This window comes from Podarcis cretensis (assembly GCF_951804945.1).
Source record: "Podarcis cretensis genome assembly, chromosome: 8".
Taxonomy (NCBI): domain Eukaryota; kingdom Metazoa; phylum Chordata; class Lepidosauria; order Squamata; family Lacertidae; genus Podarcis; species Podarcis cretensis.
Genome location: NC_137177.1, coordinates 75,487,598 through 75,502,584, shown reverse-complemented (window position 1 = coordinate 75,502,584; position 14,987 = coordinate 75,487,598). Strand labels below are relative to the sequence as shown.

Here is a 14,987-nt window from a genome sequence, read left to right as displayed (position 1 = left end):
TCATTAGCTAATTACAAGGACTGTTTTCCCTGGTATCCTTTCCAAGCAATCAAACGAGCACAGTCTATAAACTAGGAAGGGAAATGACTTTCCTTCTGGATCTGAGGATGGCTCAGAACACAGGGTCTGTCTTCCTGCATAATCAGTTTTATGGCACACTGCAAATGTGCATTTGCTCCTCATTGCTGCCCAGTCTGCATGTCTTTACTCCAAGGCTACACACCTTTTGGAAATCTAGCCCATTTCCCAAAGCTCCAAAAGAAACTGTGCGATGTTTTTAGCCTCAGGAAATGCTATTCTCCTTACCCTTAGAACCTTCCCTGATATCTACGAATGCAGTGTAGAAGCTGGTTTCAAAAATAACCTGGATGCTTATTTTGATTTTTTTCTATCATCTGTGGCAAGTACCACAACTCTGTCCTTATGACCTTTGGCACCATACACATCTTACATTTAAAGCACATCCTCTGCCCTCAAAGAAACTTGAGAACCATAGGTTGTTAAAGACACTGGGAGTTATAGCTCTGTGAGGGGGCGAACTACAATTCCCAGGTTTCTATTTTGTTTGTGCAGAAGTGGGGATTTACTTTAATTGTATGCAGCCAAAGGGGTTGTAACCAATGATAGAGCTACTCAGAGTAGACCCACTGAAGTTAAGAGACAGGACTTAACATAGGTCCATTAATTTCAACGATTCTATTCTGGATAGACCTTAATTGGACTCGGCTCACACATTACAGCAAGGCAAACTGTGGGTTAGCATGAATAAACAAACATGTGCTCCTGTTTGGAATTGAGGAATCTGCGAGAGTTTTAAAATGGCTGCTAATATGTTTATCCCAATCTGACCATTTTTGTTCTAGCAAGCTATTTCCCTTCCTTTCTTTGTGGCAGATTTTGTGTGAGAAATATAAGGTTGAATCTGACAAAGGGTATGTTTATATCAGTGGTTTAAAACCCAGCAAGGTCATTCCCCCCTGCTGCATTGCAAGCTGCATTTGCTTGGTGTTGTTCACATCAGAGAGGGCGGTAGGGATGTCTTTACCTGATACACATGACCTTTTCGGTTTCCCCTCCCCTGCAACCCCCTGGAACTTGTATTCATAAAGTCAGTGGTCTCGAATCCATACACCATTCTTAACTGTAAAGTGAATGCAGCTTAAGTTTTCTAGTGGGATTGAAGCTGGTTTGAGGGGGGAAAACCCTGTATCAAATAGCGGTATTTGTCACAAAATGACAGGATCAACATGGATTGTAGCTAACATGTGTACACAGCTTCAAAAACTAGCAGTGGGAGAGCACTGGTTGTGGAGTAAGTGATAACTGGAACCTTAAGTCGTACTGAGAGTAGAACCAATGCGATCAATGGCTTTAAGTTAGTCACGGCTGACATTTAAGCCTACTTATTTCAGTAGGTCCATTCTGAGTATGACTGAACTCACATTCATCCCATAGTACTGTGAATTACAGGATCGGATCCGCAACTACCCTAAGTGTTGGGCTTGGGAGACCAGGGTTCAAATCCTCCCACAGCCATGAGACTCACTGGGTGACCTTGGGCCAGTCACAGTCCCTTGGCCTAACCTACCTCACAGGGTTGTTGTGAGGATAAAATGGGGGAGGAAGAGAACCACACATGATACCTTGAGCTACATGGAAGAAAGGCGGGATGCAAATGTAACAAAGAAAGAATAACCCTATAACCAATTTACCTGGGAACAAGTCCTGCTGAGCAAAACGGGGATGACTTCTGAGTAGACACGGAGTAGACACTGTGAAAGCTGAAGAGGCTGTTGGCCTAGACGTGTTTCACAGTGATCCCTCTTGACCCACGTTGACCTGTTTCCACATTTCTCCTCAGGGTTTTCCAACTTGCGCAGGCCTCGGACACCAGCGTCTGTTTCCCTGCTGTTTTCCATGCACAGATTAAATAAATGGATGGTCTTAAACGGCTGCCCTTTCCACACTGTGTCACCGACCCTTTCTGAAAGCCATTTAACCAAGCGGCTCCACGGCGGTTTCCACGCTTCGGCCGTGTCAGAGGAGTTCAAACACTGTGGACAAATCGTCAGCGCAACCATAGGACAAGAGAGGGCATTTTTGACCAGGCCCGGACAATACAAGCTCTGACAAGGATGGTGCTGGAGAGGAGTGCGCAGCTGAGGTATCAGGGCTCATTTGCCGGAGAGTCGCTCAGCACCGTCAAGACCACCCCACGGCATGCCCACGGCCGTTCTGGCAACGCAGAAGCTCCCCCTTCCAGAGGAGAAAGTCACTTTGGGAAAGAGATGACAGCCTCGCTGCCACACATGGCGTTTCGTCTCTTGGCGACCTCTCTCATCAGCTCAGCTCAGCTTAAATGCATGCTGGGTTTCTGGGGTGTGTGCGTATGCGTGCATGCATCTTAAAATGCGCAATTTGCTCGCTCTGGGTTCTGAACTCTGCCAAATTGCACTCTTTCCCTCACCAAATCTTGTTATACAAATGGGAAAGAAGAGGCGCCTCTGTTTTCCCGAGGAACGGAATAGCATAATGGCAGGTTAGGAATGATGCCTGGTTCGAGTTTTACCTCAGTCGCAAATTTTTTACTTCAGATTTTACTTCCAGTCTAGGTGGTCTCTCTCTGTGTGCCTTGATTATAGTTAACAGCACTGGCTTAATTTGCAGGCTCCTCACAAGGGTTCTTGAGGTAATTTGTGGGCGCGTACATTTGAAAATGCTCAATTTGCTCGCTCTAGGTTCCGAACATTGCTGAATCACACGCTTCCCCTCAGCAAAATTGGAAAGAAGAGGCTTCGATGCTTTTCTGAGGAACGGAATAGCATAATGGCAGGTTGGAAATTCTGCCTGGTTCAAGTTTTACGTCTGTCACAAATTTTACCTCAGATTTGGCCTCAGCCTAGACAACCTCTCTCTGCCTTGATTATAGTAACAGCAGTGATGTGGCCTACAGGGTTGTTGTGGTAATTAGTCCCCAAACATTCTGTAACATAGGTTGGGTGTGTGCTATACATTTAAAGCACATTTCACCTTCCCCAAATCATTCTGGGAACTGTTGCTTGTTAACGGTACTGGGAATTGTTATGGGGGTGTTATTGGTTTCTTTCTGTTTTTGTTCTTGTTTTTATTATGTACCGGTATTTTGTGCTCTCATTTTGTATTTTTATGTTGTGAACTGCCCAGATGAAGGATGGTTTAATAATAATAATAATAATAATAATAATAATAATAAAAATAGTAATAATAGTAAAAAATAAAATGGATGACACTATTTGAATGATCAACAATAGCAATTTGAACATTCAGAACACTATACGTGTTACATATCCATTCATCCAGTTGTGCTTTTTTGTCTGTCAGGGCCTTTGAGCCTGAAAACAACTTTGAGACAGGCAGATGTTCAACAGGTGAAACAGCCTCAGCACTTAACACCATCCTGCTTGAAAGGGCTGCATCTATTGAACTGTCACACAACCATTAAAGGCACAGGAGCTAAGCCATAAAACACACCCAAATAGAAGATGCTGAATTAATTTATATAATTTAATTCTTCGCAAATTGTATCCCCCACCCTCCGGGTTAAATTTTCATACTTTCCAAGCTCTACATTTTGAAAGCAACTCTAGCCCACCCCCCCACCCCCACCTCCATTCTCCAGGGGTATCTGTTAGTGAGCTTAACAGTTTCAAGATCTGGCAGATTAAAACAAGGAAATCCCAGGATGAAATTTGATACAAACAGTCTTTTGTTTCAGATGTTAAAAGAAAGAGGGCTCCCCCTCTTCTTGTTCTGCCATGGGAAAGGGCCCTGCCAGCATGTCCCTGGAAGTCATAGCTCATCTTGTTTGACAGGAGTTGAACGACCTAGCGAAATTCAAGCAGGAAACGTTGAAGAAATATTTGCAGCTTCTTAAGGAGGCAGGCCTATGCACTGTTAGGTCGGCTGAAAGTGCATTGATTTCAATGGACTTAGATGTGCTTAACTTTGCACAGGATTAGGCTGTTTTGGCTTGTTAGGAATTCACCATGGCAGGAACAGGGAGAGGTCAGTGTCAAATCCTGCCTGCTGCCCCGCTGCATTTTCAGAGAAGGTGGTCGTCAAAGTATCAAAGCTTGAGCTGCAGAGCCAGCACTTTTGTAAGACTAAAAGCTGGAAGACCCACACCTTATTATTTCCAAGCTCAAACCACCACTACAAATTAAGGGGCCCTGCAGGCGGGTGCTTTCCTTCCTGTGGGTGTACGCTATTTATTGTTTTATTTACTTGATGGAATTTGTATATTGCTTAATCATTAAAAATGCCTCTAAGCGGTTTACATGGGATAAAATATGCATTAAACTTATCCATAAAGGTCTGCGGTAAAAAAAAGTTAAATCTAAAAATACACTATAGAAATAAAATCAGCAGTTAAGAAACATACGTATTAAAATAAAAGCTCATACATATCTGGTTAGGCTTGCCTAAATGAAGAAAAAAAAAACACAACTCATTCAGTGACCATGGGCCAGTCATTACCTCTCAACCTAACATACCTCACAGGGTTGTTGTGGGGTGAGGGTTAAACAAGGAGGGAAAGAGCTTCTTGGAGAGAGAAAGGTCAGATATAAATGCAATAAAATCAATAAAAAGGTGCTTATCAAATCGGGTCTCTCCTCCTCCAAATATTCGCTGGAAAAAAGTTCATCTTAACTAGAAGTCTAACATTATAAAGAGATGGACCCAGATGTACCTTAATAGGAAGGGAGTTTCACATGTGTGGAGCCGCTACTGTATTTCATCCTGTGTGGGGACCACAAAGAGGGTCCCACCTGCTGATTATTAGTATGGACAGGACAATGTGGAAGAAGGTGGTCTTCCATATGTGCAAACTATCTCTTCCTCACTTTTTTGTTTTGTTTTAAAAAAGCATCTTCTGACATCTTCCCGAGAATGCTCCTAATACTACTTTGATATTGATGATGTCCCCTACAAAGAATCCTGGGAATTGTAGCTCTGTGATGAAGAAACAGCTCCCATGATCCTTTGGGGGAAAGATGTGGCTTTTAAAGCGGTACCGTATAAGAGTACTTTAAATGTACGGCATGGTTGTGACCTGTTGGAGGGTATGCCCTGAGAACTGAAAATAAAGTAATAGGAATAACCTCTCCTTGTTGCGTTTTTCTTCTTCTCTCCCACAGAAAGCCTTTTCGAACCAAAGCAGCTGCTGCAGCAGCAATTCTTCCAATAAGTGAACTCACTGTCGCTTCAAAGAGGAAAGGTTTGGGGGGGGGGTTCCCCACCACCACTTTTTGCTTCATCTCTTCACCCCAAGCAGTATGACATGGTACAAATCGCTTCTGGAAAGACAAGGTAAGAAGGTATTCTGAGAGGGTGGGTCATGAATGAGGCACCAAGATCCAGAGGGGTGTGCTGGATTCACCCCAGATAAATGCTTCAGTTGTGATTTTATTTTATTTTATTAATAGTCCTGCATTGTTGATGTTTAGATTGTCTCATGATTTTGTGATGGCATGTCTCCAGACTGACACTGTTTCGTTATAAGGGATTAAAACACATACTGGAACTTTGTTGTTTAACGTGTCACCCGAGCACAAGAAATCCACTTAAATAAATAAATAAATAAATGATGGTGTTTGCAGTTTGGAAAGTGACAGGAAAATGCATTGGAATTTGTGGGGTGAATGAATGACTAATAGGAAGACTTATAAACACACTGCGAGAAAATTGGAATGAATGCTCATTGCTGTATAACTTCCCCGTGTGCAAATCAAAACGCATGCTCAATAAAGACTGGATATAGTCTAAACCTCCACGTAAGCTTTATGCCAGCAAATCAGGGATGAATGCTTAATGAGCATGGTGTGTAGCTGGTGTGGTGGTCAGAGCAGTGAACCAGGATTAGAGGAATGGTGGAGGATTTCCCCTTCAAGTAACAATTCTTCAACTTTGCTCCCAACTGCCTGCCCACCCACTATATGTGCAGAATCTGCTTTCCCTTCTGATCCACTTGCCTGAGCCACGTGGTTCAGCATGGTTCATTATACTGCTGGCCTTGACTCTTATTGCAGAAACCTTAATAAATGTGCAAGGAGCCCTACGGTACATGTTTGAAAACAATAGACCATCTTAGTCCAGGTGAGATTATTGGTCCACCTAGCTCAGTGTTGTCTGCTCATGCTGGCAGCTCTTCTCAGGGGCCTGCTACCTGGTCCTTTATTTAAATCCTGTAAATGTCAGGGATTGAACCTGGGATTTTTGCATGCCAAGGGACATAGGAAGCTTTCTTATCAGACCCTTGGCTCATCTGTCTACACTGACTGGCAGCAGTTTTCCACGGCTTCAGGCAGGGGACATTCCTAGCTCTACCTGGAGTTGCTGGGGATTAAAACTGATACCTTATGCATGCAAAGCAGCTGCTTCACCACTGAGCTATGGCCCTTGCCTTAAGATGCAGAAACATAGGATGCTACTTTATAGTGAGTCAGACCAGTAGCTCAGTTTGTCTACCTGGGACCTTCTGCAGGCAAAGCAGATGTTCTACCACTGAGCTGTGGCCTTTCCTGCAAGTAGGTGATCTACTATTAAACTATTGCTCAGGGTACTTTGGGCAAGGATACATTTGGTTTCTGTGGTGCCCCTGCAACTGAAAAGCACTGCAATAGCCATTGTGTCTGCCACCTCTGATATATTGCTTTTCTCCCTTGATGGTGCAGCGGCAGAGGAATTAAGCTGTTGTGTTGTTCCCTGCCCACTCCCACCCACGGCCACTGGCAAGCACCAGTCAACTCAACAGGCAATAACCCAATGCACCCTCCATTCGGATCTGCTGAAAAAACGACAACTGTATTAAACTTGGCATCCTTTTACGGATATGGTTCCCATTCCTTGGCTCCTGTCCCCTTTCACAACAAACGCCCCAAAGCAGCTTTCGACATTCTGTCCAAATGGCTGATGATGCTAAGTGGAGAGGAGAAGAGAGGAAATGGAGAGGAGGTTTAGAGGAAGGGAGGAGGGAACAGACAAAAAAAAAAAAATCAGGGTTTGGAAGACGACTCAAGGGCAGCCAGCGATGGGCATGAGAAGGCCTGTCAGTGCCGATCCTCTCCGGGAAGAGCAAACAGAAGTTGACATCACATTATCATGTTTAATGTATTCGAATTAAGGAGGTCCTTGACAGGTCTGTTTCTAATGCGTGTGGGCAGGAATAGAGAGTGGGGTTACCCAATTCATAGAGATATAGGGCTGTCACCAATGCTAGCCCTACTCAGTGTAGACCCATTGATGTTAATTGTCCCAAGTTAAGCCTAACCCTGGGCATTACTTTCAGTGGGTCTACTCTGAGAAGAACGGACGTTGGCAACATGTTTGACAGTGGAGCGGAGGTCCTCGCAAAGGGGAGGTTTTTGAACAGAGGTTGAATGGCCATCTGTTGGGGGTGCTTCAGTTGAGATTCCTGCATTGCAGGGGGTTGGACTAGATGACCCTTGGGGTCCCTTCCAACTCTACATTCCAGCTTTTGGGTTCTGATTCCCAGTTTACTGTGGTTTGTATCCAACATTAGTGCCACTGAAATGATGGACATGACTAGCTTATGTCCATTAATTTCAGTGGACTGACTCTGAGCAGGAATAATGTTGGGGGGAAACCCCTTATTTACTTTGATTTTTAGGCTGAGCAATAACGAAAATTTCCCAGGATGGCTTACAATAAACGTTGAAGCCATCACTAAAACAATAAAATCACAAGATCTAACAGCATAAAGCTAGCAACAGGGTAAAATCAGTATAGCACACTCACACAACAGCACTGGCAGTTTCACAGATGTGAAATTGTTGTTGGCTTGCAGCTGGGGCAGATGAAGGCATCCAGTTGGGCTGCTGCAGATGCACCATGGCGTTTCTTCTCTGTGTGCCCCTCCCAGCAGCCATTTCTCCTCTGTCTCCAGGCACTGTGGTCATCTGCAAGGCATTCCCACATGGTGGGGTTGATGTTGCCAGCCTTTATGTCCTGCTTGCAGACATCTTCGTAACGCAGAGTTGGTCTGCCAACAGGCCTGGTGCCTGAAAACTTCAGTAAATATATGTAATCACTAACGTGTGTGTGTGTGTGTGTGTGTGTGTGTGTGTGTGCGCGCGCGCAAATGTGTGTGTGTGGTGCCAAACTGGGTATTTGCCCTGGGTGAAATAAAGCCTCGTTTCAGCCCTGCTGTCTGGGGAGAGCATTCTATTGAGACTACTGAAAAGACCCCTTTCCCTTGCAGACACCCATGGAGAATATGTTCTGTATTACAAAAATAATTTTGCATGGAGCTTCTTTAGGGGTTATACAGTTAACTTGTTAAACCCGTTATGTGCAAGGATTAGTTTGGAAGGTGGTAGAATAATTGAGGATGGGATTGACGCTCTGCAGACCCCTTAACGTCCTTGAACTTGTGGACTGGGAGTCAGGTAGCTTCAAGCTATAGCTGCCTAATGACCTGTTTAAGAGGAACTGCCAGAATGTCCTTAGTTGATAGGGAGTGTTTTAAGGGGTGTGCTGTGACACCACCCAGGACACATCATTTGGCAGGAGCACCTGAGCAAGAGCCTTGGGTCTCAAGTTCTGGCTATGTATATGTGGAAGGAGGAAATTATATTATGTGTTTGTGGGTATGTATCCCAGCCAGTCCCACATCCTGTTTTTATAGTGGCCAACCAAGTGCTCAAAAGCACTTGTGCAACTCTCCCTGCTTGTGAATCCCAGTTACAGCCTCTTGACAGTGAAGCTGGAACATATCCATTTATGCACAGTAGCCATTAATTGCCTTCTCCTCTAGGAATTCATCAAATTGTCCTTTAAAGCCATCCAAAGAGAGTATGATGAGTAAGAACATAAGAAAAGCCATCCTGGATCAGGCCAGTCTAGTCTCAAGCAAGGGACGCGGGTGGTGATGTGGTCTAAACCACTGAGCCTCTTGGGTTTGCTGATCAGAAGGTCAGTGGTTCGAATCCCCACAATGGGGTGAGCTCCTGTTGCTTTGTCCGAGCTCCTGCCAACATATCAGTTCAAAAGCATGCCAGTGCAAGTAGATAAATAGGTACCGCTGCAGAAGGAAGGTAAACGGTGTTTCCGTGTGCTCTGGCTTTTGTCACGGTGTCCCATTGCGCCAGAAGCAATTTAGTTATGCTGGTCACATGACCCAGAAAGCTGTCTGTGGACAAACACCAGCTCCCTCAGCCTGAAAGCAAGATGAGTGGCGCAACTCCATAATTGCCTTTGACTGGACTTAACTGTCCAGAGGTCCTTTACTTTTTACCTTATCTAGTCTCTATGCACTGTCTCCATGCCACGCATAATTTTTAAAAAAACTGCTATCATGTCACTTTTACTATTATTAAACTTATAAATTGCCTTCTATACAATCGCTCCAAGGTGATGTACAATAAAAACAACAAAGAAAACAGTTAAGGGCACACACAAAACAGCAGACGTATTTAAAAACAAAACAAAAACAAGACAAAGTGTACATCTGTGACATAGAGACCTATTCATCTAGATGCAAAAGCCTGTCAGAACAACAAAAAATAGTCTTCAATTGTTTCCATAAAGTGCAAATATTGGTCACCTGTTATATCTTAGCAGGAATGCTATCCTACAGAACAGGCACAGACAAACTAAAAACCCTGGTCTCAAGTTACTTCAAATCGGGCTTCTGAGATCTTTGGAACTTGCAGGAGAAAATTTCCCACAGACTACAGCACATAAGGGATAAAGTTGTGTATTCTGACAGTATGCCATACAAAGGTAGAATGAGGTACTGGGTAAACAACTAATCAAGGTTGTGTTTGTGTAGGCACGTGGAGACATGTTTCCAGTCCTTAAGGTTTCAGGGATAGAATTGCACTACAGACTTTCAGGAGTAGAGGAGGCTGTCAGTGAACGTATGAAAATACAAGTCTGCTTTATAAAAACTAATAGTATTTCTCCATGTTAACTGTTGTCTACTTCAGGGGTGGAGAAACCTTTTGAGCCTGAAGGACACATGCCCTCTTGGGGTTACATACTAGTGGTGGGCAGAGCCAGATGTAAAAGTAGGCAGAGCAATGGATGTTACTCTTGCCTTTATATAGCAGATTACATTCCAACCATGCAAAATTCAGGGGTTTCCAAAACACACACACACACAGCTTACATTTCTCCATCTTCCTTCCAAGCAAGATGCATTTCACAGTTCGAGGACCTATTTCAGTCAGGCAAAACCACTCAAAGAGGATGTGGCTTGTGGAAGTGGGGTGCAGTCTGAGGAGACTCCTGAGAGTCAAACAGAGATGCTTGGAGGACCGCATTTGGAAATACCTCTGCAGTTATCCTTCCCTGATGTGTACTCTGACTGGCAGCAGCTCCCCAGGGTGTCAGGCAGAGGTATTTCCTCATCACCTGCTTTCTGATCCTTTTAAAATAGGGGTGGCAGGGATCGAACCAGTTACTTATCTACACACAAAGCAGGTGCTTTTATTACTCAGCTGCGACATCTCCACTATGATTAGAGCAAGTGCAGTAGGCACAACAATGCAAATACTTATTTGCATATTGTGCCCAGGTTGTGGAATTCTGCTTTACCTGGTGCAAAAATTAGGTGATCTTGCTGCAGAACCTGCAGTGGCATACTAAAAGCCGAGCACATTTATGTGCTAAAGAAAGCACAGAGCATGAGTTTTCATCTATACCGGGTCAAAGTTCACCACAGTGGCACTGCTCATACAGGTAAAGCTGGTAGAACAGATCTCTTTAAGCCATCTTCTCAAACCTGCACCGTTTGCCTGAAGTACCTCACACCACCTTACCTCTCACATCCTAAGGCTAAAGGCTGCAGGGGCCAGAATTATAAGCAGAGGGGATGGGGAGGAACCTTCTAAATGGGGAGGACAGCTTTGAAGAAGCTTGGCCTTTAACCTCTGAGCTGTTAGCTTGCACGGAGCAACTTTGCTGTTTAGTCTTCATTTGAGTGGAAGGTATATCTTAAGATACAGAATTAATTGCTGCTAGAGCTTTCGTTGTGCAATTGCACAACAAAACTCTTTAGGTTCCTTCTAACTCTACAGTTCTATAATTGTACAATACGCAGCAAAATTGTGCTTTGTTAAATAGAAGTGCCTGCATGGTAAATTTCGGAAATATTGCAGGGAGATCTAACCATGGTGCCACGTCTACTTTGGCTAAGGTGGTCATGTAGCCTACTTTAACAGAGGACAGAGGGCTTTTTAAAATGATGCTCCAAGGGGATAATAGGGCCTTGAAGTTGCCCACAAATGGTTTAGCATCTAGCTAGTTGTCTGAGCTGTCTGAGCATGAAGTACAGAGACCACCTGGTTAGTCTTCCCCACTGTGGTGAAATACAAAGCTCAGTGGGAGAACACACACTATGAACAGGAGTGGGAAACTTGCAGTGCTATCCAGATGTTTATTAGACTACAGCTCCCATCAGCAGTAGCCAGTGAGACCAGTGGTCAGGGATAGTGGGAATTGTAGTCCGGCAGCATATGGAAGGCCACAGCGTCTGCATTCCCAGACTTAATAATAATAATAATAATAATAATAATAATAATAATAATAATAAAAATAAAATTTATTTATATCCCGCCCTCCCCAGCCGAAGCCAGGCTCAGGGCGGCTAACAATAATCAAATAATCAAACAATCAAATAATCACACATTCTAAAAATATTTCATTATAAAAATTAATTAAAATCAAATTAATGGCAACCGATTAAGCAAAATTCTGTGCAGGTTGCCAGAGGAGGGAGTCAGGCTGCGCCCTGACCAAAGGCCTGGTGGAACAACTCTGTCTTGCAGGCCCTGCGGAAAGATGTCAGGTGCCGCAGGGCCCTAGTCTCTTGTGACAGAGCGTTCCACCAGATTGGAGCCGCAGCCGAGAAGGCCCTGGCTCTAGTTGAGGCCAGCCTAACCTCTCTGAGGCCTGGGACCTTGAGGATGTTATTATTTGCAGACCGTAGGTTTCTCTGTGGGGCATACCAGGAGAGGCGGTCCCGTAGGTACGAGGGTCCTAGGCCGTATAGGGCTTTAAAGGTTAAAACCTTTAAAGGCTTCTGGGACCTAGAAGTGCCATCCAGAAAGGAGGCTCATGCTGTATCTCTGCATGAGTGGGTATTCTGCCTGATATTAAAACTGATTAAAAGGGGGGTGGGGAGATGGGGCAGCTTCCTGTGTTGCTGTTTAAATGATAACAATCATTTCTAAATTTGTTTCTATACATATAAATTAGCATATGCAGATTTGTGTCCTCTTTTGTATTTTTGCCTTTCTTTTTTGGGCAATGTGATGTTTAAGTGACCACCCTAAAGACTAGCTCTCCAGGGGCACAGTTGGGAAAAGTCCCTGCTAGTTAGGCTAAAAGGACAAATGATGTGACTCAGTAAAAGGCAACTCCAAGTATTGCTAAGGTTTAAGGAGTGTTATACTATGTTTAGGCCCTCAGTCCCATCCTTCAGAGATATTGGATGGCATTAAGTTTTACCCAGAATAGAACATGACTAAGTTTAGGTCCATTAATTTCAGTGCACCTACACTGAGAAAGACTTAGCTGAAAACAACCAAAGGATTATTCTTACATGTTCTTAAAAAAGGAGGATCAATCAGAGAAATTCATAGAGGATAAGGCTATCAATGTCTACTAGCTATGATATCTATGTTCCATCTGCCTCCGCTGTCAGAGGCAGTACGCCTCCCAATGCCAATCGCTGATCATTGCAAGTAGGAAGAGAGATATTGTGCTCTAGTTCTGCTTACAGGTTTCCTATTGGGGCATCTGGCTGGCCACTGTCAGAACAGGATGTTGGACCAGAAGGGCCATTGGCCCAATCCAGTAAGGCTCTTCCTACATTCGTAATAAAAACAGCCTGGTTTACAAGGCAAATTCCTGCCCCACTGCTACCCCAAACCAAACAAACCCAGAAAACCCAAAATTGGCACAGTAGCCTGTCCAAATGCACGAAGTTATGCAGGCCCTTTTCTTCCACATTCCTTACTTTATAATGTCCCTACCAAAAACCCTCTGGCTTACCTCCCTCCCTCTCTTCTCCTCCACCCCCTCCCCTCCTGACGCAGCAAGTTGGGAGAGGTTATGGCGGCCTGCCGGCAGCGCGCAGCTGTTGTAATGACACGAACAACCCACCGCAGGCGAGTTTCCAGTGAGGCAAGCGGCATGCGTGCGGGCTGGGCGGGCTGACACTTTTCCCATGCATTGTGCCCTGTGTCACCGAGGAGGTGGGCCCCTCCCAGTCTGACAGCCCAAACCGGATACCTTCAGTGACTGAAATAATAGGCCTGGTGGTGGGAAAAAGGAGGCCGAGAAACCTCGAGGGAGGAATTAAGTGATGAATAACTTTCCCCCCACAGCTACGTTCCAGAAACATGCCTGAGCCTGCGGCCGGCCTGCCAGTTGACTGCCCTTCCTCCTCCTCCTCCCTCAACACCCTCCGCTGCCCTTGTGGGAGAAAAACCCTGTCTGGATTCCATCAGTGAAATAATTGGGATGGTTTAGGGAGGAAACAAAGCAGCAACTCAGGGCCTCCCGCAGGCTCGCCGGAGTGCCAAGCCCCTGGAAAGCTCACAAGCACAAGGGCGTAAGAGGAGCCCTGCAGCTGGACCAGGCCAAAGGCCCATCTAGTCCGGCCTCCGGTTCTCACAGGGGCCAGCCAGGTGCCCCAATGGGAAGCCCACAAGCAGGACCCGAGTGCAAGAGCAGGTTCCCCCCACTTGTGAATGCCAGCAACTGGTATTCAGAGGCACACTGCCTCTGACAGCGGAGATAGAACGTAGCCATTGTGGTTAGGAGCCACTGATAGCTCCTTACCCTCGGTGAATCTGTCTAATCCTCTTTTAAAGCCATCCAAAGTTGGCGCTGCCACTGCCTCCGGAAGAGCAAATTCCATGTGCTGTGTGAAGAAGTCGTTCCTTTTTTGTCTGCCCTGGAATATTCCAACACCAAGTTTCATTTGAGGATCCCCAAGTTCCAGTGTTAGATGAGAGAGGGAGAAAACCTTTTTTTTCTCTGTCCGCTTTCTCCACACCGTGCACCTCTATTATGTGTCCTTATGCAGGGCGTGAGGACAACATCCTTTCCCCCTATTGCCCGATACTGGTATCAAGATTCAGAGGCTATACTGCCCTGGAACATGGGTGTTCCATTTAGCTGTGCTGCATCTCATAGCTGTTGGATTTGTCTAACCAAGTTCAAGGGCGCTTTGTGCAATGGTAGAGCACCTGCTTTGCATCACACCAGTCCCAGGTTCGGTCCCTGCTAACTCCAGTATAAGCAGGCAATGGAGAAGAGCTTCTGCTTGGAACCCTGGAGAGCTATTGCCAGAGTACACAATGTAGGAATACTCCACTACGTAGAAAAATAGCTTTGCTTAATCAAAGGCAATTTGTCTTTATTTTTTGAGCAGTCTAAGCTTGTGGCTGCCGCCGCTGCCGCCACCACATGTTGTGGCCGTGAATTCTGTAGGTTTAATTACACAATTCTGATTTGGCACTTCTCCAATTTTTGTGATACCATTTTCAGCTCAACAAAGCATAAGCTGTTGTGTATTTTAGGATAGAAATATGATTAGAAATCAGGATAAAATATGTATGTAAAGGACATATTTTGAACTGTATTAAAATATGAATTTTCATTATATATATCTATATATATATCTATATAATATTAATATGAAAAGTTGTAAGTGAATTCCTAAGTGACACCAATCCATCCTTCCTCAATCCTTAACAAATAAGTCACTTCTGAGCGCATGCTTAGTTCATGGCTATGTATGCAATTTTCATACATACTCTCTCTCTCTCTCTATAGTGATATATATGCAATGTTCACTGATATAATGCATTTTTGTATGCTATTTTCACTAATATATGCATTTTGTATACACACATTTCCCTAGTATATGCACTTTCGTGTGCATTACTTGCCTGGAGAACTGCATTGCAAAA

At 44.6% G+C, this 14,987-nt stretch overlaps 1 protein-coding gene and 1 long non-coding RNA gene across 3 annotated transcripts in view; one reads left to right on the top strand and one right to left on the bottom strand.

Annotated features, from left to right (window-relative positions):
• The window catches only part of PERM1 (PPARGC1 and ESRR induced regulator, muscle 1), a gene marked incomplete at its 5' end in the record, with an annotated part of 70,487 nt that extends 68,406 nt beyond the window's left edge, over positions 1-2,081 (bottom strand). Inside the window, one exon of the mRNA XM_079986893.1 lies at positions 1,713-2,081. Within this exon, the coding sequence (XP_079843019.1) occupies positions 1,713-2,081 (369 nt within the window). The remainder of the gene's footprint in view (positions 1-1,712) is intronic.
• The window catches only part of LOC307222256, a 142,471-nt gene that overhangs the window by 12,447 nt on the left and 115,037 nt on the right, over positions 1-14,987 (top strand). For both annotated transcript variants that reach the window (XR_013841685.1, XR_013841686.1), the window contains exons 5-6: positions 1,862-2,539; positions 5,178-5,349. This is a non-coding gene — a long non-coding RNA (uncharacterized lncRNA). The remainder of the gene's footprint in view (positions 1-1,861; positions 2,540-5,177; positions 5,350-14,987) is intronic.